Source organism: Anopheles merus, unplaced genomic scaffold (genome assembly GCF_017562075.2).
Source record: "Anopheles merus strain MAF unplaced genomic scaffold, AmerM5.1 LNR4000381, whole genome shotgun sequence".
In the NCBI taxonomy this organism is placed as follows: Eukaryota; Metazoa; Arthropoda; class Insecta; order Diptera; family Culicidae; genus Anopheles; species Anopheles merus.
Window position 1 is genome coordinate 1,459 of NW_024427961.1, and position 21,288 is coordinate 22,746.

Consider the following 21,288-nt stretch of genomic DNA (forward strand, 5'->3'; position numbering starts at 1 on the left):
GTTGGAGTTCTAAGGTGATATGCGCTTGGCGGCCTCGCACACGTTGCTCCATTGGTGTGGTGATTGAAGCATGTGCGCCTCCAACGTTTCTGGCAAAACTCCATCCAATAGCTCACTCCTCACCTCAGCAAAGCGAGGGCATTCGAACATTAGGCCGCGGGGCCACGAGGCTTTCTCAAGCTGAGAAAACATTCTCAAACACTCATTTAAGTTTCTCAAGCCTCAAAACTTTTTTCAGACCCGAGCTCGTGGCCGTCGTCAATTTTTCTCACTCTGAGAAACTAATAAGCCACTCAAGTTTTTATTTGGAGCTTTAAATAGAAATATGTTTTTGATCGCATGTTTTTTAAACTTTTTCATGATAAAATTGAATACATTTTCCAAAGTGATTATCGAAAAAGAAATAGCACAATTGCTTTTATTTCAGGTAGCCGATCGCTGCATCGTCAACTTTCTCAAAGATTCTCAAAGATTCTCAAAACCGATTTTGTTCCGATTCGACAAACGCTGAGAACGAGGATTTCTCAAAAGTACTCATGAGTGCTTGAGAAAATGAGTGTTGAGAATCCCCATGGCCCCGCGGCCTAATGGTCGGTTGCTTGGTCTGCCCCCCACACTTGAAGCTCACGGTTTGAATTCACAAAGAATTTTCATTGCAAATATGCTTATGCACAACAGTGATGCACCTACGTTGCTCTCCTCGATACCGCTCTACGTTCCTTCTCGTTCCCTCCGCGTTCCCTCGTCCTCCCCTATATATTACCCCTCGCCGTACAGCTGTCGGTCGTAATGATCCACTGCTGCGCGCAATACGCACTTTCAATTCCTCGTATCACCTATTCGACTTCCACCTATCCTCTCTTTCCAGTCTCGTCTATTCTCCCTCTCTAGTATCCCTTCTCCTTGTTATAAGTTATAACAAGGATAAGTTATAAGCTTCCAAAAGACACTGGCTACCCGGGTAACCCGGTTGACTGGAATAAGGGTATTGCAAAAATTAATTTTAACAAACAGGATTATTCTAAAAATTCCAAAATTTCAAGCCATTCGTATTCCTATAATCTAATAAATGATTTGGCCACCCGGGTAGCCGGATGCCTGGAACAAGGTTAAAAGATTTTTTTTCCTTTTTGCACAACAACCGCTGCCGGTCAAGGCCTGCCTGTACCCACTAGTAAAGTGGGCTTGGCTTTCAGTGACTTATTGTTACCGTAGCAGGATAGTCAGTCCTACGTATGGGGGCACGGTCTATTCGGGGCTTGAACCCATGACGGGTAGTTGTTAAGTCCTTCGAGTTGATGACTGTACCACCAGACCGGCCGTTTAAAAGTTAAAAGGCCGTTAAACGTTAAAAGATCGGTAATTTGTTTTACAGGACATCGCTGAAGAGTTTCCATCATTGATGGGTGAAAAAAGTTTTCCGCGTAAGTGGGTTAGACTCTAAAGAACTGTCCAGAGTGTTGCAAAGTCACATATTAAGTTATATTATGATGTATCCGACTTTAGGTGACCGCCAATGTATTTCTTCATTTTTTCACTAAGGGTTCTTCTCTAAAACGTTTTCTCTTTTGTGTGTCCTTGTAGGAACTCTTCGCTGTGGGTGCCATAATAATGATCGAAATTCTCACTCGACCCGCATATCACTAGTCCACTATTCTATTTTTTATTCTATTTAGTCCTTCGTTTTTTTGGAAAAAAGATCAATATTGTTTAAGCATCGCACTGCTAGAGACCAAACAATCGTGTTGTAATCAAAATGCTTTAGAGATCGACGTGGAGAGCCAAGTTGTTAACCAAAAGGAGAAATGTCTGAAAGTTTTATAGAAATACATGAATGGTAAAGAGCCTCCATCAAGACAGCAAAGATTCACATCCGCATTCAAACTTACATTAAAAACAAAGAAAATCCCAAAAAATCATTTTTTTTATTTGACTAATAAAATACACTTTTGTGTGTTTTATTAATATGTTTATAATAAAACATCTATTTTTTCTCATAAATCTTAGCAGACATACTTGAAAAATCAACATCATTTGCATTCAAACTTACATTAAAAACAAAGAAAATCCCAAAAAATCATTTTTTTTATTTGAATAATAAAATACACTTTTGTGTGTTTATTAATATGTCTATAATAAAACATCTATTTTTTCTCATAAATCTTAGCAGACATACTTGAAAAATCAACATCGTTTGCAGGAATTAATTATTGTTTAGATTGTTTACTGATTGGTATAACCTTGAGACGCTTAAAATTCAAGGTATTGCCAGCTACATTTAGATCTGATGCTATCGTCGGTTGGGATAGAACTATACGCTGCGATTGCACCTTTTGCGATCCTCCATCGGCGTTCTGTAATTACAAATAAAAATATAAAGATACACTGTTATGGAATAAAATTTGATGCAAAGCATCAACGATTTCAATACAAAATTGGATATTTTTACAAAAATCTGAAATAGATTCCAGATAAATGCACTAAATCACATTTGAAAACCTTTTGTATTATAAAAGTTTTTAATACTTACATTACTTATTTCAGTATTTGAGGATTGTATTTTGACAAATGATTTATCTTCCATACTCATCGCACTTAATGGTTTGTTATTAGCAGCTACATTTGGTGTGAAAAAAATGGCGCTTCCAGCAGAGCCATGCTGTTTACTTTGCTGTTGTTTCTGTGTAGTTTGCTGAGGATACTGCGTCTGAGCTTCCTGCGTTTGTTGCTGTTGCCTTGGTGAGCTGTAGTGCATCTTCCCGCACAGGCTGTTATTGTTGTAATGGATGTTTTAACTAAACTTCCTGCACCGCTGGCGCCTACCGACCCAGCCGAAATAGTTGTATGTTGAGAAAGTTTATTTAATGCCGTTGGTGGTACACTTTGTACCTTGAGCAAATTATTACGAATCATGAGAGTTTGAATTTGTCCTGGAATAACGCTGTTTGTGCATGCATTTTCTCTTCTTGCCGTTGAAGGTAAACCAGGTACATTCTGTTTAAAAACAGATACAAAAGCTATATTAATTCATTCACATTAGAATACCACAATCGGATGAATTAATTACAGCGGACCTCCTTATAACGAGTTTATAAAGCCTGCGTTAGAGCCCCAGTGAAATTGAACGTCAATTTTAGTGTTTTCTGGTATATTTCGTGATTTTTTATCAGAATATTGCGTATCGTACACCAAAATAAAGGATATTCAATTCCCCAACGATCTAGACTTAAAAAACATTTAATTAATAAATTAAATGCATTTCCTTGTGATTTCCCGCTTTGTTCACGGTGAAAAAATTATGGTCAGCGGGGCTTCACAAGGAAATGTATTCAATTCATCATTTTAATATCATAGATGACCAACATCACCACCTAATCCCGGGAATTGTTCAATCCAAATTAAAAGGACAACGAAGAAAGATTGTAAAAAAAATTATGAATAGCATTGACGACCTTTTGATAAGTATCAATGCACATTTTAAAAAACCTAAGACATTGTAATAGCCATATATGCCATGAAGCAAAAAACCACAGTGAAGGATTTTGGTGAAAAAAATCAAGATATAGCAGAAGAACTAGAGCAAGCTTACCTAAATGAAAATGTCCTCCCAGAGCTGGCTAGCCGAAAAACAAATAGGATGGCAATGAAAGCTTTTGGAAAATGGTTAACAAACGAGATGCATCAGGCAATAGCTCTGTCAGGTATGATTCCTACCTTAGACTCTGAATTATTGTCTATATCGACAATATAAATAAAAATTGCAAGAAATGGATTTTGATAACAAGCAGATTAGTCAGGACAACCAATAGAATAGCTTTTACCAACCTCAGAATAATAATCCGATAAAGGACGAGCATCGTTCAAATAACAGCAGCTGGAGGTCTCAACCTCAGGAAAGCAATATTAACTGGAGATCTCAGGCTCAACAGAACAGTAACTTCAGAAAGAAAAATATAGGAAATGTTCAAAACAGACATCCTAGCGAGGAAATCGGGTACAATTTCCAAAATAGGAAACCCAAAAATTCTAGAGCATTGCGATCCCAAAAGTGCAATTTATTGCGCTGAAGTAAATAATCAGCACTCAGAAGAAACAGAAAACACAAAAGCCCGAATTTCACTCATAAAAATAATAATAACTATAGTAATAAAAAGTATGAAAATAAGTTTTATAATCAAAATGATAAAGGATATGTAAACATTGATAAAAAAACAATCAAGTGCAACTGGGGCAATATATATAGAGTAACAGAATGAGCTATTCGACAGCAGAACGAGCTTTAATACTAAATCTAATGAACCCATTAACGAGCATACAAATTATGAAATAAAAAGATTACGTAAAAACTCAGAAATAATAATTGACGAAAATTAAGAGTTCACTAACGAAAATCGTGAAGAACATATGAACAATCAGTATGTGAATGAATATAAAAATTATAAGCAAACGATAATCATTAATGACGTTATTAAGAGAACTATGTTCGAGAAACCATTAACAGAAGTTATAAAACTGATAGATCACGTAGAAAGAAATAATGAGATGTATTGCAGAAACAGTCATAAAACTATGCTAAAGAATGCAAAGAAAAGAAAACCAGGGTGGCCACTCGAATCAGGATTTTAAATTTTCGGTTTTTCCGATTTTTCCCGGATTTTTTGGGGGTTTCCCGGTTCACTATACTTCGTGTACCGGTTATCGATACTTCAATTCCAAATTATCATATCATAAAGCGTTTTTAAAAATCGTTATCTAGAGGATGATAGGTAAAGACGGACATTACAGGAAAGATGGACACTTGACATAAATACTAATTATAAGTTATTACTCAATTATTAAACAATATAATATCGAAACTGGAGGTGTGACAACACATTTCAGAACCATTTTAGGCATGATTTCTATCAAATTTGTACAAACTAATTTTCAATCGTGCGCTCGTTTGGGGATCTAATTTGGCTACTATGGATCTTAAGCTATCTAAATATGCATTCTTTATATTTTCGGATGTTTTATATGAGAAAACAACTGATGAAAAACGACAATAAAAGCTTTTAAAAATATTGCTTTTTGGTGATTTAGCATTATGACACTAACTTGTAAAGACTTTACCCCGTGACAAATATAATTTGCATCTGCTAATCACGTTTGTTCAGACAGACAGGGTTAATTGTTGATTAACAGAAGGCATCACACAACATTAAAAAAGGAAAACCGGAACTCATGGACCGACCAGCCACTGGAGAAAGCATAAAAATCTGCGAAGAACGGAACGACGCTTCTTCGATTCTCGGAAACGGTGAGGAAGGCAGCAATGCTAATCCATAGCGCTAGTGCAGATGGTTCTCCAGATGGAGTGCAGATGGTTCTCCAGCGACGGGGCCCCAACGACCATCTTTCCGGGGGCCCCTGTCGCTAATATTCTGTCCACTTGTGGACATACGGCATGCTACAGACTAGAGATCTTCGGCGACCGCCTAGTCCGTCTACCGTTAGATCCGCCGCTGGTTCATGACGGTGGTTTTTTGTTGTGGAGGTGCATCCTTCCTCCTGCCTGCTGCGTATGTACCGGATAGGAGCGGGCCCGCGGCACCGCCATCATTCCGGACATCTGCATGCCCGTCGTGGGTTCTAACCGCGTATGAACCGTCCGCCGTAGCAAGGGCTGACTATCCGGCTACGTGGTATTCAAGTCCTGAAAAGGCCTGCACGGTCGCGTAGGCCGTAATGACAATAATAATAATAATACAAATAAGAAGAAGAAGAAGAAGAAGAACTTAGCATAACATTCCACACCCGGGGAAGAGTTTGTCTTGACTTTGTTGCTGTCGGGCTAGCACTGTGGTGCGACAAATCGACGGAATGCAATCGACCAAAACATGAACCTACCGATCCGAACTCATTCCAAGGCATTGCCGGCAATCGGCGTCATGATAACGACTACAAACCAACAAGCCACCAGATTCTGGACGGACAGGTGCAGCACCATACGCGCACCGTTAAAAACAAATCCAGAATCCTCTTTTGTATGAATTCAATTCAAGTTCTGTTTCCACTTGGGTCCGCTAGCTGAATAAGAATAAATGTGCAATATATCAAAGCACGTTTGCTTCGATCGTGTTTCTTTTTAACACCCCCAACAGCAGAACCGATCGCAAAGATCGTGGTGCCAATCCGATAGTTGTGTTGTCTCTCAGGTAGCGAAATCGAAAATGCATGGACTTTGTAGCTGTAGCGGATGAAAATGTACGCATCAGAATCAAATAGTTTTGGGGTTCCCACAAGCACACACACACAACACACACACACACACACAACACACACACACACACACACACACACACACACACACACACACGTGCGCGCACACACACACACACATACACACACACACACACACACACATGCACGCACACCCACCACACAAACACAGACAAACATACACATACACACACAACATACAACATACGCGCACACACACACACACACGTGCGCGCACACACACATGCACGTACGCGCGCACGCGAGCATGCACCCACGCAAGCGCGCACGCAAGCACGCACCCACGAAAGCGCGCACGCAAGCACGCACTCTCCCCCACCCCCCCCAACCAGACCACTCCCCCTCCCCTCCCAGCATGATCGATTACGGCTACCTTATCGAGACCCGAAAACTCGAGAAAGATCTCGGCACATTTAAAAAAAATGTATTGCCACTATACATTAAGCTACATGATACTTAGAAGGTCGTTGAAGCATCAAACATGTTCAAATTAAAAAATATTAGATTAGTGTTAGACGTTCTCCTACACTTGTTTGAAATAGGCTTCTTCACCCTCGATTGACAGGGGCATCGAATGGTCTCATCAGCAGCGGCACGAAAATAAATAAACTATCAATACACCGATAACACTTTGAATCCCAATCCAGCTTTTCCCGCATCGTCTCAAGGTCACTCACTAATTAATAAATGCTAACACCCACCAATAACAATACACAACCGCAATGCACATATATGAATCAACGCATACACCGCAACAGCCAATCAGCTGGGGGCGGAAGACACGGGCAGAAGCGCAAGTAAGGCAAGGCAGGGTGAGGGAGGGAGAAGAAGCGGACGAGAAAATGGGCGCCAATAATTTTAAATTTTTTGACCGTTCTAATCGTCTGCTGAATTTAATAGACGGCACATACAAAGAAGGGGGTTCCGAGAGCCAAATGTTGTTCGGGTTTCAGCGACTGCCAGCATTGGTCGGCGACGGAGTATTCTGGCAGGAACATAGAGGTGAATCTTTGAAAGCAACTCGGGACAATCGATGGTTCCGGCCAATCACGAAGGGCGAAGCGCGTTGCCTCCCGTTGGATGGATTCTAGCCGCCCAAGTGCCCGAGTAGATGCTGGCCACCAAACAATCCTAGCATATTCCAGCAGTGGTCTGATAAGTGCGCAGTACAGTGTCTTGAAACACATAGGATCACGAAGCTCGCGCGTCATGTTTATGACCAAGCCAAGTAGACGATTGGCACTAGCGACTACTTGGTCTATCTGTTCTTCGAAGGAGAGTTTAGCATCTAGGAGGACTCCTAGATCCTTTACACAATTCACTCTTTCGAGGTTCTGACCATCAAGCGTATAATTAAACAGCGCTGGAGCTCTTGAACGGCTGAATGAGATTATGGCGCATTTATCGATACAGACGCTTAGTGCGTTACGCTTGCATCAGGAGACAAATTCAGTCAAAGTGGTTTGAAGTTGAAGATGGTCCTCGGGCTCACGGATTTCACGATAGATTTTAGCATCATCTGCGTAGAGTAGGCAACTATTATCCGGGAGTGCCGTGCACAAGTCGTTTATGTAGAGCAGAAACAACAGAGGCCCCAGGTTGCTGCCCTGGGGTACGGCGGAAGAGGCACCGATAGATCTAGATTGGTGGGAGCCCATTCTAACTGCATACGAACGACCACATAAATACGATTTCATCCACTTTACCAGGGGTGGTGATAATCCAAGTCTATCAATTTTGCCAGAAAAATGTTGTGGGACACACTGTCAAAAGCCGCCTTAATGTCCGTGTAAATGGCATCAACCTGCATACCATCATCAATGGACTTATAACAGCCGCTAACGAATTGCATCAGATTTGTCGTAGTTGATCTCTTAGGCATGAATCCATGTTGGTTGGTGCTGATGTATTTGCCGGCAGATGCTATTAATGATTCATAGATGAGGAGCTCGAACACTTTGGCGCAGGCAGCTAAAGAGGTAATACCTCGATAGTTCACTGCTTCGTTTTTGCTGCCCTTTTTGTGGATGGGTGTTAGCCATGAGACCTTCCACAGTGATGGAAAGGTTCCTGTGCGCAGAGATTCGTTAAAAATCTTAGTTAAAACAGGAGCTACCGATACGGCACAACGCTTGAGAATTGTCGCTGGGATACCATCTGCCCCCTCGGAGTATGACGACTTGAGACGCTCGATTTTTTGGGTAACCAGGGTCTCGGTGACGATAGGTAGCGTGACATGAATTGCATCTGCCGGAGTGTTTACGAGTGCGGAAGCAACAGCCTCCGGATGTGTGATGTTAGAGATGAAGCTATCCTCGAAACGCGTGGCGAACAGTTCACAAATATCTAATGGCGAGTGTGCACAATTATCCTTATACCGAATAGTCCCGGGGAGGCCAGTTGACTTGCGCATGTTGTCGGCAAAGCTCCAAAAGCGGCGAGGGTACTTTCCCAACCTTCGTTCAGTGTGGCGTATATATCGACGATAGCAGACTCTATTATAACGTCGATAAAGTGCAGGAACGTGTAGCCGGTCTCATGGTACAGTCGTCAACTCGTACGACTTAACAACATGCCCGTCATGGTTTCAAGCCCCAAATAGACCGTGCCGCCATACGTAGGACTGACTATCCTGCTATGGGGGGAAATCAATAAGTCACTGAAAGCCAACCCCACATGTGGGTTGGCAGGCCTTGACCGGCATCGGTTGTTGAGCCAAAGAAGAAGAAGAAGAAAGTGCATGAACAACATTGTAGTAAAGCCGAGACAGTGTGGACCGACTAGCGCGCAAATAAGCGGCTCGCTTTGCTTTTTTTAGGGCATGCAATGTGTGGTCACCCCACGGCGATCCGCGATGGGGCTTTTTAATAGGAGCACATTCACGCAATGCGGCCCACATAAACTCTGAGAAATCGTTCGTGGCATGGTCAATGGATGTATAGTTTGAGCATTCAAAGGATTCGTTGAAGGAGCAGATCAGTCTCTTGAGTTTAGTAAAGTCAGCACTTGCGTAATTGAGCTTTATTTCCGTAACAGTGGTAGCGTGATTCATAGACGATGCTGTGATTTCCAAATCAAATTCGAGCGGTGGGTGATAGCAGTCTATTAGCAGCAGCGGGTGCTCGCTGACGCGTATGAGCGTCTTGTTGTTGTTGCACTTGACCAATTTCCGTATGCAAGGTCTGAAATGCGCCCCATAGAGTTAGTGTTGTTATTAAGTTGGTAAAGCGCATTCTGGTGCAGTCCATCGACGAATTGGGCGCTACGAACTGAACTAGTATGAGGTTCAAAAAACACAAAAGGGGTTTCATGATTCGATTGCGCAGGCGACCAGGAAAGAGCGGGTTGGTTAAAGTCTCCCACGAGCACGAATCTGTCGAATTGAACCTAGTGTGTCGCAAATGCTGTTGACGGTGTCTAGTAATGCATTTATTTTTCCTTCGTCCGTGCTGTGGTTAGGAGGAAGGTAGGCAGCAGCAATGTATAATCGGTACGTCGGGAGCTGAATGCAGATGCAAGCGAATTCAAGTGTTTGCGCAAGCACTGGAAGCGCATGAGAGCGGAACTCACCGCAATTAGTACTGCACCGCCTCGAGATAGAGAGCTGTTTGCGGCATTTCTATCGCATCGATAGACACAGTGCGCATCGCCAAATAGGAGAGCTGTGGGAAGGCTGGGATCGAGCCAAGTCTCAGTGGGTACCACAACATCATAGTCCGCTTCTAATACAGTTAAACGGAACTCATCAGCTTTGGATCGTAAACCTCGCACGTTCTGATAGTATACAGTTATAGACGTGGTACGGACATTGAGGGGTAAGCGTGTTGGTGCATGGTCATCGGTGAGAGATCGTGTCGTTGACGTGTTGTTATTTCGTGTAAACAAGTGACTAGTCAGGTTCAGTGGCACAGTGCCTTTTGAGGAAACAGTTGTGTGATTGTTACTTAAGAAAAAAGTGTTGAATAGTAGTTTGGTGCATTTTAACGGTGTTTGTGTAGCTGTAGTTGTTTTTGGTGGAGCAGGCGATATTAAGGTACAATTCATATCGGGTGATAATTGTACAGGGTGCATCGGGCTACGTCGAACAGGTATAGGTGTGTTTGTGTTGGTAAGTTCAGGACGATGGTGAGACGGCCTTTGCGGGAGTGAGATAAACTCACGCACACCGAGCCCGACCGGCCAAGAGTATACTAAGTACACGCATGAAAATAATTCACGAATTTACGCGGAGCACAGTGAGAAAACACACTCAGTCGTCAGCTGTCAACTGTAACTGTAAAAAGTTTCCGTGTTAATAATGTTGTTTTATAAACACTTTGATTTGTTCTGTGTCAAAGTGCGTATTTTTTATATTAGCGGAATTTGGGGCAACTATGCCACCTTAAGCATTTCATGTTTTAACTCACTAAAACGTGTTTTTCAAAAGCCGATTTAAATCTCATAACCATTTTACATCTATTTCCTCACTTATGAATGAGTTTCGCTTGAAAAACGTGCAAACAAAATTGTTTATGAAGCGTTTTAAAAAGGGTCCAAAAAGACGTTGTGTTTTGGGCTATGGGCCAAGAGTGCCACTCGTATGGGGCAAGACGGCCACCTGGTTAAAATAAACGTATTTCTTAAATAATTGGAAATAGTTTCGTTTGTGGCACTAGTGCATGTATTCCTACATGTCAGTCACCAATGAACCCTTTTTCATCACAAACTGTATCGCAATATATTTTGTTGCTGGTCTGCTTTTTCCGGGGTGGAATTCGCTCGTAATAGCGCACCATACCGTTGCACGCTACAACAACTTTTACATTTTTAACACCTCCCGCCAATGAAAGATGGTGGCACACTTGCCCCAAATAGAGATGGCTCTTTTGCCCCAAAAGTTGTAACTTTTTTGAACTTAAATTTTTCAGTGACAAAAAGAAAGTTTTTTCAACTAACTCCACAAAAATTTCACGTTTTCTCAGCTTTACGGTGGTGTAAATATTTTCTCGGTTGATTGTTCGCATGATTTTTGAGAGCTTATTTGGTTGGATTAAAAAATATAATATTCAACATAAATCAGTTCAAAACAATGGAAATATCGATTGATCTTTATAAAATTCGGCTCAGTATACCTAGTCATTGGAAAGCAACCAACTGTATACAAAATTGATCATTTAACTAATGTTTTTAACGAAAAAATGCTTGATGGCACTCTTGCCCCTATCGCATTTGCCTCAAATTCCGCTAAACTAAACAGTAAAAAATGTCACTAAAACATGTGTGGCTAATAGGGGTAAAATCGACACCACACTCGGTAGTAGTGTAATGCTTATTTGTAGCATGTTAACTTTTTTACATCGTAATTTGAAAGTGCCTATATGTTTTATAGATGTCTTGTAACTATGTACAGTGGTCATGTAAATCGATGAGGTTCGAAACCGTCAACGGCGAAACGGTCACCGGTTTTGAACAGCATCTTTCGAATGCGTTTCGAAAGATTGCGCTTGCGTTCCGAAACGCACTTTGACCCGATAACCTCGTGTCCCCACGTCAGGTTATCGATACGTCATGTGGGAGCGTGGGTGAGAGAGAATTTTGTGCGTAAATTCTCTCTCAGCATCCTGGGGAATCGGCTATCGTGGGCTTCGTGCGATCGATCAGCGGATCGATCGAGCATTCATATACGTGTAGTTGAGTGGAATAAATGATAGCATTATAACGTTTTAAAAACATTCTACGTCCTAGTGTTTTTATCTTTTTTTTTTGCGACTTCGTGAAAGAACATTTGGTGACCCCGACGTGATATTGCTACGTGAAAAAGGTGAAGTAATAGTGAGTTGTGCTACGTGCTAGTGAAAAGAAGGCAATATGCCGACGGAGGATCAAACAGCAGACGAAAACCAGCGGATCAAGTTGGAAGCGACTCGCCAACTGACAGGCCTAGAAAGTGCGCTGCAAAACATTTTATCGCAAGTGCGCGAAGGTAGATTGAGCCAGCAAATGGCTAAGAGTAAGGATGAGATCGCAGCGTTATTGTGGAGCGAAGGCAACAAAGCGCTGTTGCAGCTGGAAGCAATATCGGGTCCGCAACCGCGACGCGATACGTTCGTTGAGGCCTACGCGCAAGTGAAAACCGAACTGAGGAAAGTGTATGCGGTGGAAGTGCCGCCTACTCCGCAGTTAGATGTAACACTTGCATCAACCCCTTACCGCTCCGATCACCTTCCGCGTATCGAACTTCCGAAGTTTAACGGTGATCCTTCGGAATGGCCAGCGTTCGCGGGACGGTTCGAAAAGCGGATTGTCGGTTTGACAGGTGATGCGGAGCGGTACGCGTTCCTTATAAAGTGTTTCGATCGGTGCGATATTGCGCGGAACAGTTGCGAAGCCTTCGAAAACGCTGGCATGCCCTTCGAAAGGGCATGGAGTAAGTTGGAGGAAAGGTTCTACAAGAAACGGGTAGCTTTCCTCAGCCACTTTAACTATCTCAGAGACCTTCCAAAAATGACTGTGGCGTCTTCCAACGGGCTTATGCGGATAATAGATGTGGTCGAAACATCAACCTCCGCAGCGAAGCAAATTGCAGGCGCAAGCGGACAACGGCCTACCGTGGTGGAGGATGGAATGCTGGTGAGCCTGGTTATGTCCAAGCTAGACGATGAAACCATAACCAGAATATCCCGTAGGCTGGACGTCCACACCATTCCGACGTGGAAGGAACTGCGCGACGAGCTCGATAGGTTGTCGAGTTCGCTCTACTATGAGCCGCGGAAAAGCGCCGCGTCCCGTCCTGACCGCGCTTCTACTAGTAGCAAGCGCCCAATACGTGCGGCATTCGTAGCCACGGTGGATACAGTAAGTACCAGTCAGACGCCAACCCCGCAAACCCAGCGAACTAGATACAGCTCGGTGGATCACCAGCCAGGCACGCGACGCTGCTATGCGTGCGACAAGCCGGGCCACACGGGCCCGCTGTGTCCAGAGTTGCAGGTTCGGTCGGAATGTGAACGCATCAACTACGTGATGAGCAAAGGCAAGTGCGTGAATTGCCTTTCCAGCCAGCACCCCGCTTCGCAGTGCCCCAGCAACAAAGATGCCAAGTGTGTAGACAAAAGCATCATACTCTTTTGCACGTGAAATCTTCCGAAGCTGCGAAGTGACAACCACATTCCGTTTCGCCACCACGTGGTGTCCGGCGTTCCTACTCCGTGCCTCCGTCGCCGCGTTCCCGCTCCGTGCCGCCATCCACAAGCATTAGTGCCGTGCTTTCAGCGATGGCCGATCCACGTGGTGTCCTGCGTTCCTGCTCCGTGCCTCCGTCGCCGCGTTCCCGCTCCGTGCCGCCATCCACAAGCACTAGTGCCGTGCTTTCAGCGATGGCCGATCCACGTGGTGTCCGGCGTTCCTGCTCCGTGCTGCCGTCCCCGCGTTCCCGCTCCGTGCCGCCATTCACAAGCACTAGTGCCGTGCTTTCAGCGATGGCCGATCCACGTGGTGTCCGGCGTTTCTACTCCGTGCCTCCGTCGCCGCGTTCCCGCTCCATGCCGCCATCCACAAGCATTAGTGCCGTGCTTTCAGCGATGGCCGATCCACGTGGTGTCCGGCGCTCCTGCTCCGTGCTGCCGTCCCCGTGTTCCCGCTCCGTGCCGCCATCCACAAGCACTAGTGCCGTGCTTTCAGCGATGGCCGATCCACGTGGTGTCCGGCGTTCCTGCTCCGTGCTGCCGTCCCCGCGTTCCCGCTCCGTGCCGCCATTCACAAGCACTAGTGCCGTGCTTTCAGCGATGGCCGATCCACGTGGTGTCCGGCGTTCCTACTCCGTGCCTCCGTCGCCGCGTTCCCGCTCCATGCCGCCATCCACAAGCATTAGTGCCGTGCTTTCAGCGAAGGCCGATCCACGTGGTGTCCGGCGCTCCTGCTCCATGCTGCCGTCCCCGCGTTCCCGCTCCGTGCCGCCATCCACAAGCACTAGTGCCGTGCTTTCGGCGATGGCCGATCCACGTGGTGTCCGGCGTTCCTGCTCCGTGCTGCCGTCCCCGCGTTCCCGCTCCGTGCCGCCATTCACAAGCACTAGTGCCGTGCTTTCAGCGATGGCCGATCCACGTGGTGTCCGGCGTTCCTGCTCCGTGCTGCCGTCCCCGCGTTCCCGCTCCGTGCCGCCATCCCCAAGCACTGGTGCCGTGCTTTCAGCGATGGTCGATCCACGCGCTCGGTCCGTTTCGTCGCCGCGTGGTGTATTGCGTTCCCGCTCTGCTCAGCCATTGCTAAGTGTGCGCGCATCTTCCCCTGCAATGGATGATGGTGGTATCGTATCCCCCTGTTCCAATCTAAGCCATCCCCTAGCAGTGAGGATGGCTCCAGCTGCCCAGCGTTCCGCTACGTGTGGTTCAATGCATCTGTCTGGTGCGTCATCTCGTGACGTCTCTAACCTTGCCACCACGTTTTGCTAGCAACTGTTGCGGTGCTTATTCAAGACGGCCTGGGGGAGTGGCAACGAATCCGTTGCCTGTTAGATTCTGGGTGCCAAATCCAAGCCATCACGGCGTCCGCTGTGAAACGGTTGAGGTTACCGTTACTGTCTGAGAAAATTACGCTAATGGGGATAAGTGGTAAACTCCCTGTATCGAATAAAATTCGTACAAAAGTCATAGCAATTAATGGATCCTATCGTTTTAGCTCCAATTTCTACGTCATACCGGAACTCAGTGCGCAACCCCATCGCACAATCAAGCAGGACGAACTGAGCCTCCCACCTGGCAAGCGACTCGCCGATGAAAACTTCAGTCATACAGGGCCAGTTGATGCGATATTAGGGGCCGGAATATGCTATGACTCGCTCGGTGCAGGACTTCATCGCTTGCCCAATGGACTCACTTTACAAAACACCAAATTCGGTTGGATAGTTGGAGGGTTGCTATGCAATATGACCTCCACTAATCTCCACCCGCGGAGTTGTCATAAGGCGACCTATATTGACGACCTGGAAGTGAGCCTTGAGCGTTTTTGGAAGGTGGAAGAACTGCCACCTGACGTCCCAGACCGGTTAGCTTTACAAGACCATGAGCTCGAGGAACATTTCAGAGCTCACACGAAGATTGCTGAGGATGGTCGATACGTCGTCCGGATTCCCCTACGGGGGGAGTTGACACAACTGGGAGACTCCATCGAACAGGCTCAACGACGACTATTATCACTCGAGCGGAAGCTGTCTCGGCATGAAGATACTTACGAGGAGTACCGAAAGTTCATGCGCGAATATCTTGAGCTAAGACACATGACTCCTGTACCGGCAGACGAACTACATAAGGTTCGATACGTTATCCCACATTCGTGTGTGATAAAACCAGATTCTACAACCACGAAGCTGCGAGTAGTCTTCGACGCGAGTGCGAAGTCCACCACTGGAGTTTCGCTTAACGACCTACAAGCCATCGGGCCAGTGATACAACCGGATCTCCTTCACTTATGGTTGCATTTTCGGACGCAGACAGTGGTGGTTACAGCGGACATTGCGAAGATGTATCGCCAAATCTGGGTAGCTGACTCGGACACCTGGATGCAGTGCATATTATGGCGCGAAGATGCAAGAGATACCGCTCAAATGTATCGGCTCCGTACCGTCACTTACGGCGAGGCCTCCTCGTCGTATCTTGCGTGTAGAGCGTTATATGAGGCGGGCGAGGAAGTGCGTTCATCCAATCCGGAAATCGCTGACGCCATTCAGCGCTCATTCTACGTGGATAACCTGTCCTTGGGTGCTGCGACTCCGGACGAATTACGTGTGCTTAGCTGCGGGATTGAACGGGCACTTATGAATAGAGGAATGCCCTTACGGAAATGGGCATCCAATGTCCCTGCAGTAGTACATGATGTGCCAGAAGAACACCTTGACTCTCCGGTGCAAATCGGCGACAGACAGGCTATCAAAATGCTGGGTCTAGCGTGGTGTCCTTCAGAAGACACGTTCCAGCTTATCATTGACAATGATTGCCACCTGCCCGTAAACTCCATGACCAAACGATGCTTAGTGGCAAGAATTGCCAAACTTTACGATCCAGTTGGAATCCTGCAACCCGTGATCATCACCGCAAAAATCCTCATGCAAAATCTATGGCGCGACAATCTTACATGGGACGAAACTGTACCACCTCATGCCCTTGCTAAGTGGAACGAGTTTGCGGCTCAACTACCAGTCCTTCGGCAGCTACACATCCCAAGAATGGCGCTGCCAAGTGAAGCAGAAAATAGTACCATCTATGGTTTTTGTGATGCCTCAACAAAAGCATATGGGTGTGCAATATACGTTCGCTACTTGGATGGTAATGGAGAAAGACGATCGCGACTCCTATGTGCCAAGTCAAGAGTTGCACCGCTGAAGGAACTGACTTTGCCCAGACTAGAACTCCAAGCAGCACTCTTGCTAGCTGAACTCTACGTGAAAATAAAGGACGTATTCGGCACCCGAGTCCAACAAACTAGATGGTGGACTGACTCGCAAGTCGTATTAGCCTGGATACGTTCCGATAATTCGAAATGGGACGTCTTCGTAAAAAATCGAGTATCCAAGATATGCGCTGCGACCAATGCATGTGATTGGCACTATGTGCCAACAAAGCTAAACCCGGCAGACATCGTATCCAGAGGACTTCCAGCTAGCAAATTGGTGAGAGGGGAAAATATGAAATTCTGGTTAAACGGTCCGAATTTTATCATTACAGATTCCTGCCCACAAACCAATGATGGTTACGAGACCATATCAGAAGAGGTTGTAGCCCCACCACAAGCTTTAGCGGCAACCGTAGGTCCCGCTTGTGAAGATTTGATAGCTCAATATAAGTACCACAATTCCTTCATTAAGACGAGGCGACATTTCGCATGGCTTAGCAGAATCATCCACAACTTCAAAGTTAATTCTGCCAGGCTCCGTGTGACCTCTTCTACGGTGGAGAGAAAAACTGGTCCCTTGCTGCTGGACGAATTGGAATCCGGACTTCAATTGTTGCTACGGGTAATGCAGGCCACAGCATTCCCCAATGAGGTACGAGAAATGCACGAATCTGGACAGGTTAGCTCAAAAGGTCCTCTTCAGCACCTTAACCCGATCGTTCAAGACAACCTGATACGCGTGAAGGGACGATTGGAGAACGCAGAAATGACGGATGATGCGAGAGTGCCGATCTTAGTGCCGAAATCACATCCCTTTTCTCGTATTATTGTACGGTACTTTCATGAATACAATCACCACGCCGGTACGGACCTAGTTATGGCAGAATTTCGGGCAAGGTTCTGGATGCGAGATCTTCGACGCACAGTTATCGGTGTGACATCGCGATGTATCGTATGTGTACGAGCCAGACCTAAACAATTCGTGCAGCAAATGGGACAATTGCCTGCTGCCCGGGTAAATGTGTCACCCGCTTTCACCCACACGGGGGTGGACTTATGTGGACCTTTCTACGTCATCCCTCACACCAGATCGACACGGCGGATAGAAGTCTACGTGTGCATATTCGTCTGCTTTGCTACCAAGGCAATTCATCTGGAAGTGGTGGAAAACCTTTCAACGTCTGCCTTCATCTCAGCACTGATTCGTTTCGTATCCCTTCGTGGCAGACCAGACACGATATATTCAGATAACGGCCGAAACTTCGTTGGAGCAGCCAAAGAGTTGCGCCTGCTACGTGAAGCCTACAACAACCGCGCCTTCCAGGACGAGATAGTGAATCTAGCTGCCGAAAAGGGGATACGGTTCTCCTTCATTCCACCGCGGAGCCCGAATTTCGGCGGCCTTTGGGAGGCCAACATTAAAGTGGCCAAACGCCTTTTCAAGGCTGCAGCGAGGGGCGCCCATCTCAAATTGGTTGAGTTGCAAACGTTACTCTATCAAATTTCATCAATTCTCAATTCCAGGCCACTTACTGCTGTTCATGCCAATCCTGGCTCCGTCGAAGCGCTCACTCCAGCACACTTTTTGATCGCGCGGGCCTCATTCTCTATTCCTGCTACCATCCAAAACGATGATACGGACGGTGTCAAGACGAGATGGAAGCGCGTGCAAAAATTGTCCCAGCAATTTTGGTCTCGCTGGCAAGCCGATTACCTGTCCCAGCTACGATGCCACGCCAAATGGACAAAACGAACTTCGAACGTGCAAGTTGGGCAGATTGTACTGGTTGGCGACGACAACCTCCCGGTCGGTCGATGGCCCATGGGGATAGTTACGAGAACTTACGTGGGACCTGACGATATGGTACGCGTTGCTGACATTCGGACAAGCAGCGGTACTTACAAGCGAAACGTGAGGTTGTTGGCTCCGCTTCCGATAGACGCCACAGAGAAGGACGCCGACGAGACATCGGCTGACCTGCTGGCCCTATCCACCGAGAAAACAGATGAAATTGGCCAGCGTGGATCCCAGCATACGATGCATAATACGATCTCTGAACTTGAGGATGACCAACCACCTTCGTGCGGCGTTTGGGACGGCCGACTGCGTCCCAAAGGGGGGAGAAATGGTCATGTAAATCGATGAGGTTCGAAACCGTCAACGGCGAAACGGTCACCGGTTTTGAACAGCATCTTTCGAATGCGTTTCGAAAGATTGCGCTTGCGTTCCGAAACGCACTTTGACCCGATAACCTCGTGTCCCCACGTGCGTCATGTCATGTGGGAGCGTGGGTGAGAGAGAATTTTGTGCGTAAATTCTCTCTCAGCATCCTGGGGAATCGGCTATCGTGGGCTTCGTGCGATCGATCAGCGGATCGATCGAGCATTCATATACGTGTAGTTGAGTGGAATAAATGATAGCATTATAACGTTTTAAAAACATTCTACGTCCTAGTGTTTTTATCTTTTTTTTTGCGACTTCGTGAAAGAACATACAGGAAATGTAATGATCAAACTGGGCAAACACGCAATTAAAAATATCTTAGAAGCTTTAAAACTTGCGATGTCAACAAACCAAGGAGGTTATAACTATGGAATTTAGCTATTATTCTCTCATAGAACGTTTGCCGAAATCATATTCAAAACATGTACTTATTATATGGTTTAGTCTTATGAAAATTAATATTGTTATGGTTTTGATCATATTTTAGGCTTACTTTAGGCTTAAGCCTACCCTAGGCTTTTTCTTCAGTTAAGCCTACCCTTAACTGAAGAAAAAAATTGTCGCTGGTTTGGAATCACGTTGACCCATATTCGACTTTTGGCTTTCGAGTTGGCAGAGAAAAATAAAATTGAACACCCTTCGATTTTATGAAAAAATAGAAGAAGATTACTGGAAAATACTGGGTGCCAGGTTATTTTTTGAAGGAATCTTAGCCATTCATTCCGTAAACCAGATGCTACCACCGCAGTTTCTACTATATGGAGTCTGATCCGATGCTATTTGTAATGAAATTTTTGTTCTTGCTTGTAACTTCATTTGTTTCGCATATTTCAATAATGGTTTTTGTTTATTTTTCATAAAATCGGTACGAAATACGTTGTTGAACTTCAATGAAAAACTACAGGCCATCAGAGTTTGTTATTTTAAAAGCTAAAACCAATGTGTCGAAATCACCCCACAAGGTTTCGATTTTACCACATCATGGTGTCGATCTTACCCGCACTGCAGTCTTGATGCAACAAAAAACACCCTTTTTTATTTTTATCAAAATGTTATCAAAAATCAATTCATGAACCGTAGTTTCTCGTAAGATGGTACATAATGAATCAAAAAAGCTTTTTAGATGTCTGCTGTAAGTTTACATTGGCAAAAGTATTGCAATCAGGGGAAAACCTTAAGGTGTCGAAACTACCCCCAGTTCCCCTAGTTGCATGATGGTGGTGTATGGCTCATACAACAACACATGTCAAAATCGCTCGCGCTATTTTCAGTTTAATAATTTTCGGGGTCGCGGATGATCGCAGTTAGTTTCAACGTCAAAACGTAGGAAAAATGTTGATACTTCTTATTATATACGACTCACGAGTGAAATCGAGTCGAAAAAAAAATCACTTTCCAAAATGAAAATATCAAACAATTCGGTAGTGATGTTTGGTTTTCAATCATTTATAAACTTTAAAAACAATTTTCTGCTAAATATTCAGACATTAAATCAAAGTATGATAAAAAACCTTTCCAACGACACATTGATTACCAAAATCTAACGATCATATATTAAAATATGATGGTTTATGTTTGGTCGAAAAATAGCTCAAATTTGGGACATAAAACACAAAGTTTATACTATGATGGCCTATATCTCAGTAAGTTTAAGATAAAAACGTGAATAATTTTGGTTTCAACTAAGTTTAAGTATCTATTTTGAGAAAATGATTATGGTGTTAACCTGCGATGAAGTTGGTTTTTCGATTTTTATACAGGCGTTTGCCCAATGTGCAGTGTGGGAATCGGGCGGAATGAAGGTAGAGGCCCGAAACCAAAATACAAAATGCCAATGTACAGGCATGGTGTGACCTGGAGTGGGTAACCTTAAAATTGCTAAAGAGGACAAAAATGACCAGTTATCGCCGAATACAGGACGTAATTGAGATTGCCCGCTAAATCTACTGTAAAATTCGACTTTTTTTTATTAAAATAATACAAAAGAGTGTTCTTATCTACTAATTATCGTATCAAAGCTTTAAGTTCAAGTTTATCTGATACCTGGAGTATCTGTTGTTCTATAGTTCTATGTAATTTATGAATAGACTCATAACCTTCGCACGTTTTTTTTGAATTCAAGCTTTTTTTAATTATGGTCTTGGGACATTTTAATGAATGTAGGGAGCCTTATGTTATTAAATGTTACTATTTCTGAAAACATCCTCCAGTAGTTTTCAATTTGTTTGCACGTTTCAAATTTGTGTTCATAACTGTCTTTTTTCCACAAAAAGTGCAATTTGGATCAGTATCTTATTTCTTGATAAAAATAACCCAATTTTATTAACTTCATGTTTTTTTTCCATAAGAATATTTGAAATTTGCTTGAATTTTTTGTTTTTTTTTGCCGTTTTTTTGTTATGACAATGTGCTTTTGT

At 44.6% G+C, this 21,288-nt stretch overlaps 1 protein-coding gene across 1 annotated transcript; it reads right to left on the reverse strand.

Moving 5' to 3' along the window:
- Positions 1-7,135: 7,135 nt before the first annotated feature.
- On the reverse strand, positions 7,136-8,766 carry LOC121602263. Its single transcript, XM_041931017.1, has one exon. The coding sequence runs from the start codon at positions 8,693-8,695 to the stop codon at positions 7,985-7,987; it is 711 nt and encodes a 236-aa protein (XP_041786951.1). The 5' UTR covers positions 8,696-8,766; the 3' UTR covers positions 7,136-7,984.
- Positions 8,767-21,288: the final 12,522 nt, after the last annotated feature.

Bases quoted from the DNA above. Each gene is read 5' to 3' on its own strand.
- LOC121602263 (XM_041931017.1), bottom strand. From the start codon at position 8,695: ATGCGCAAGTCAACTGGCCTCCCCGGGACTATTCGGTATAAGGATAAT.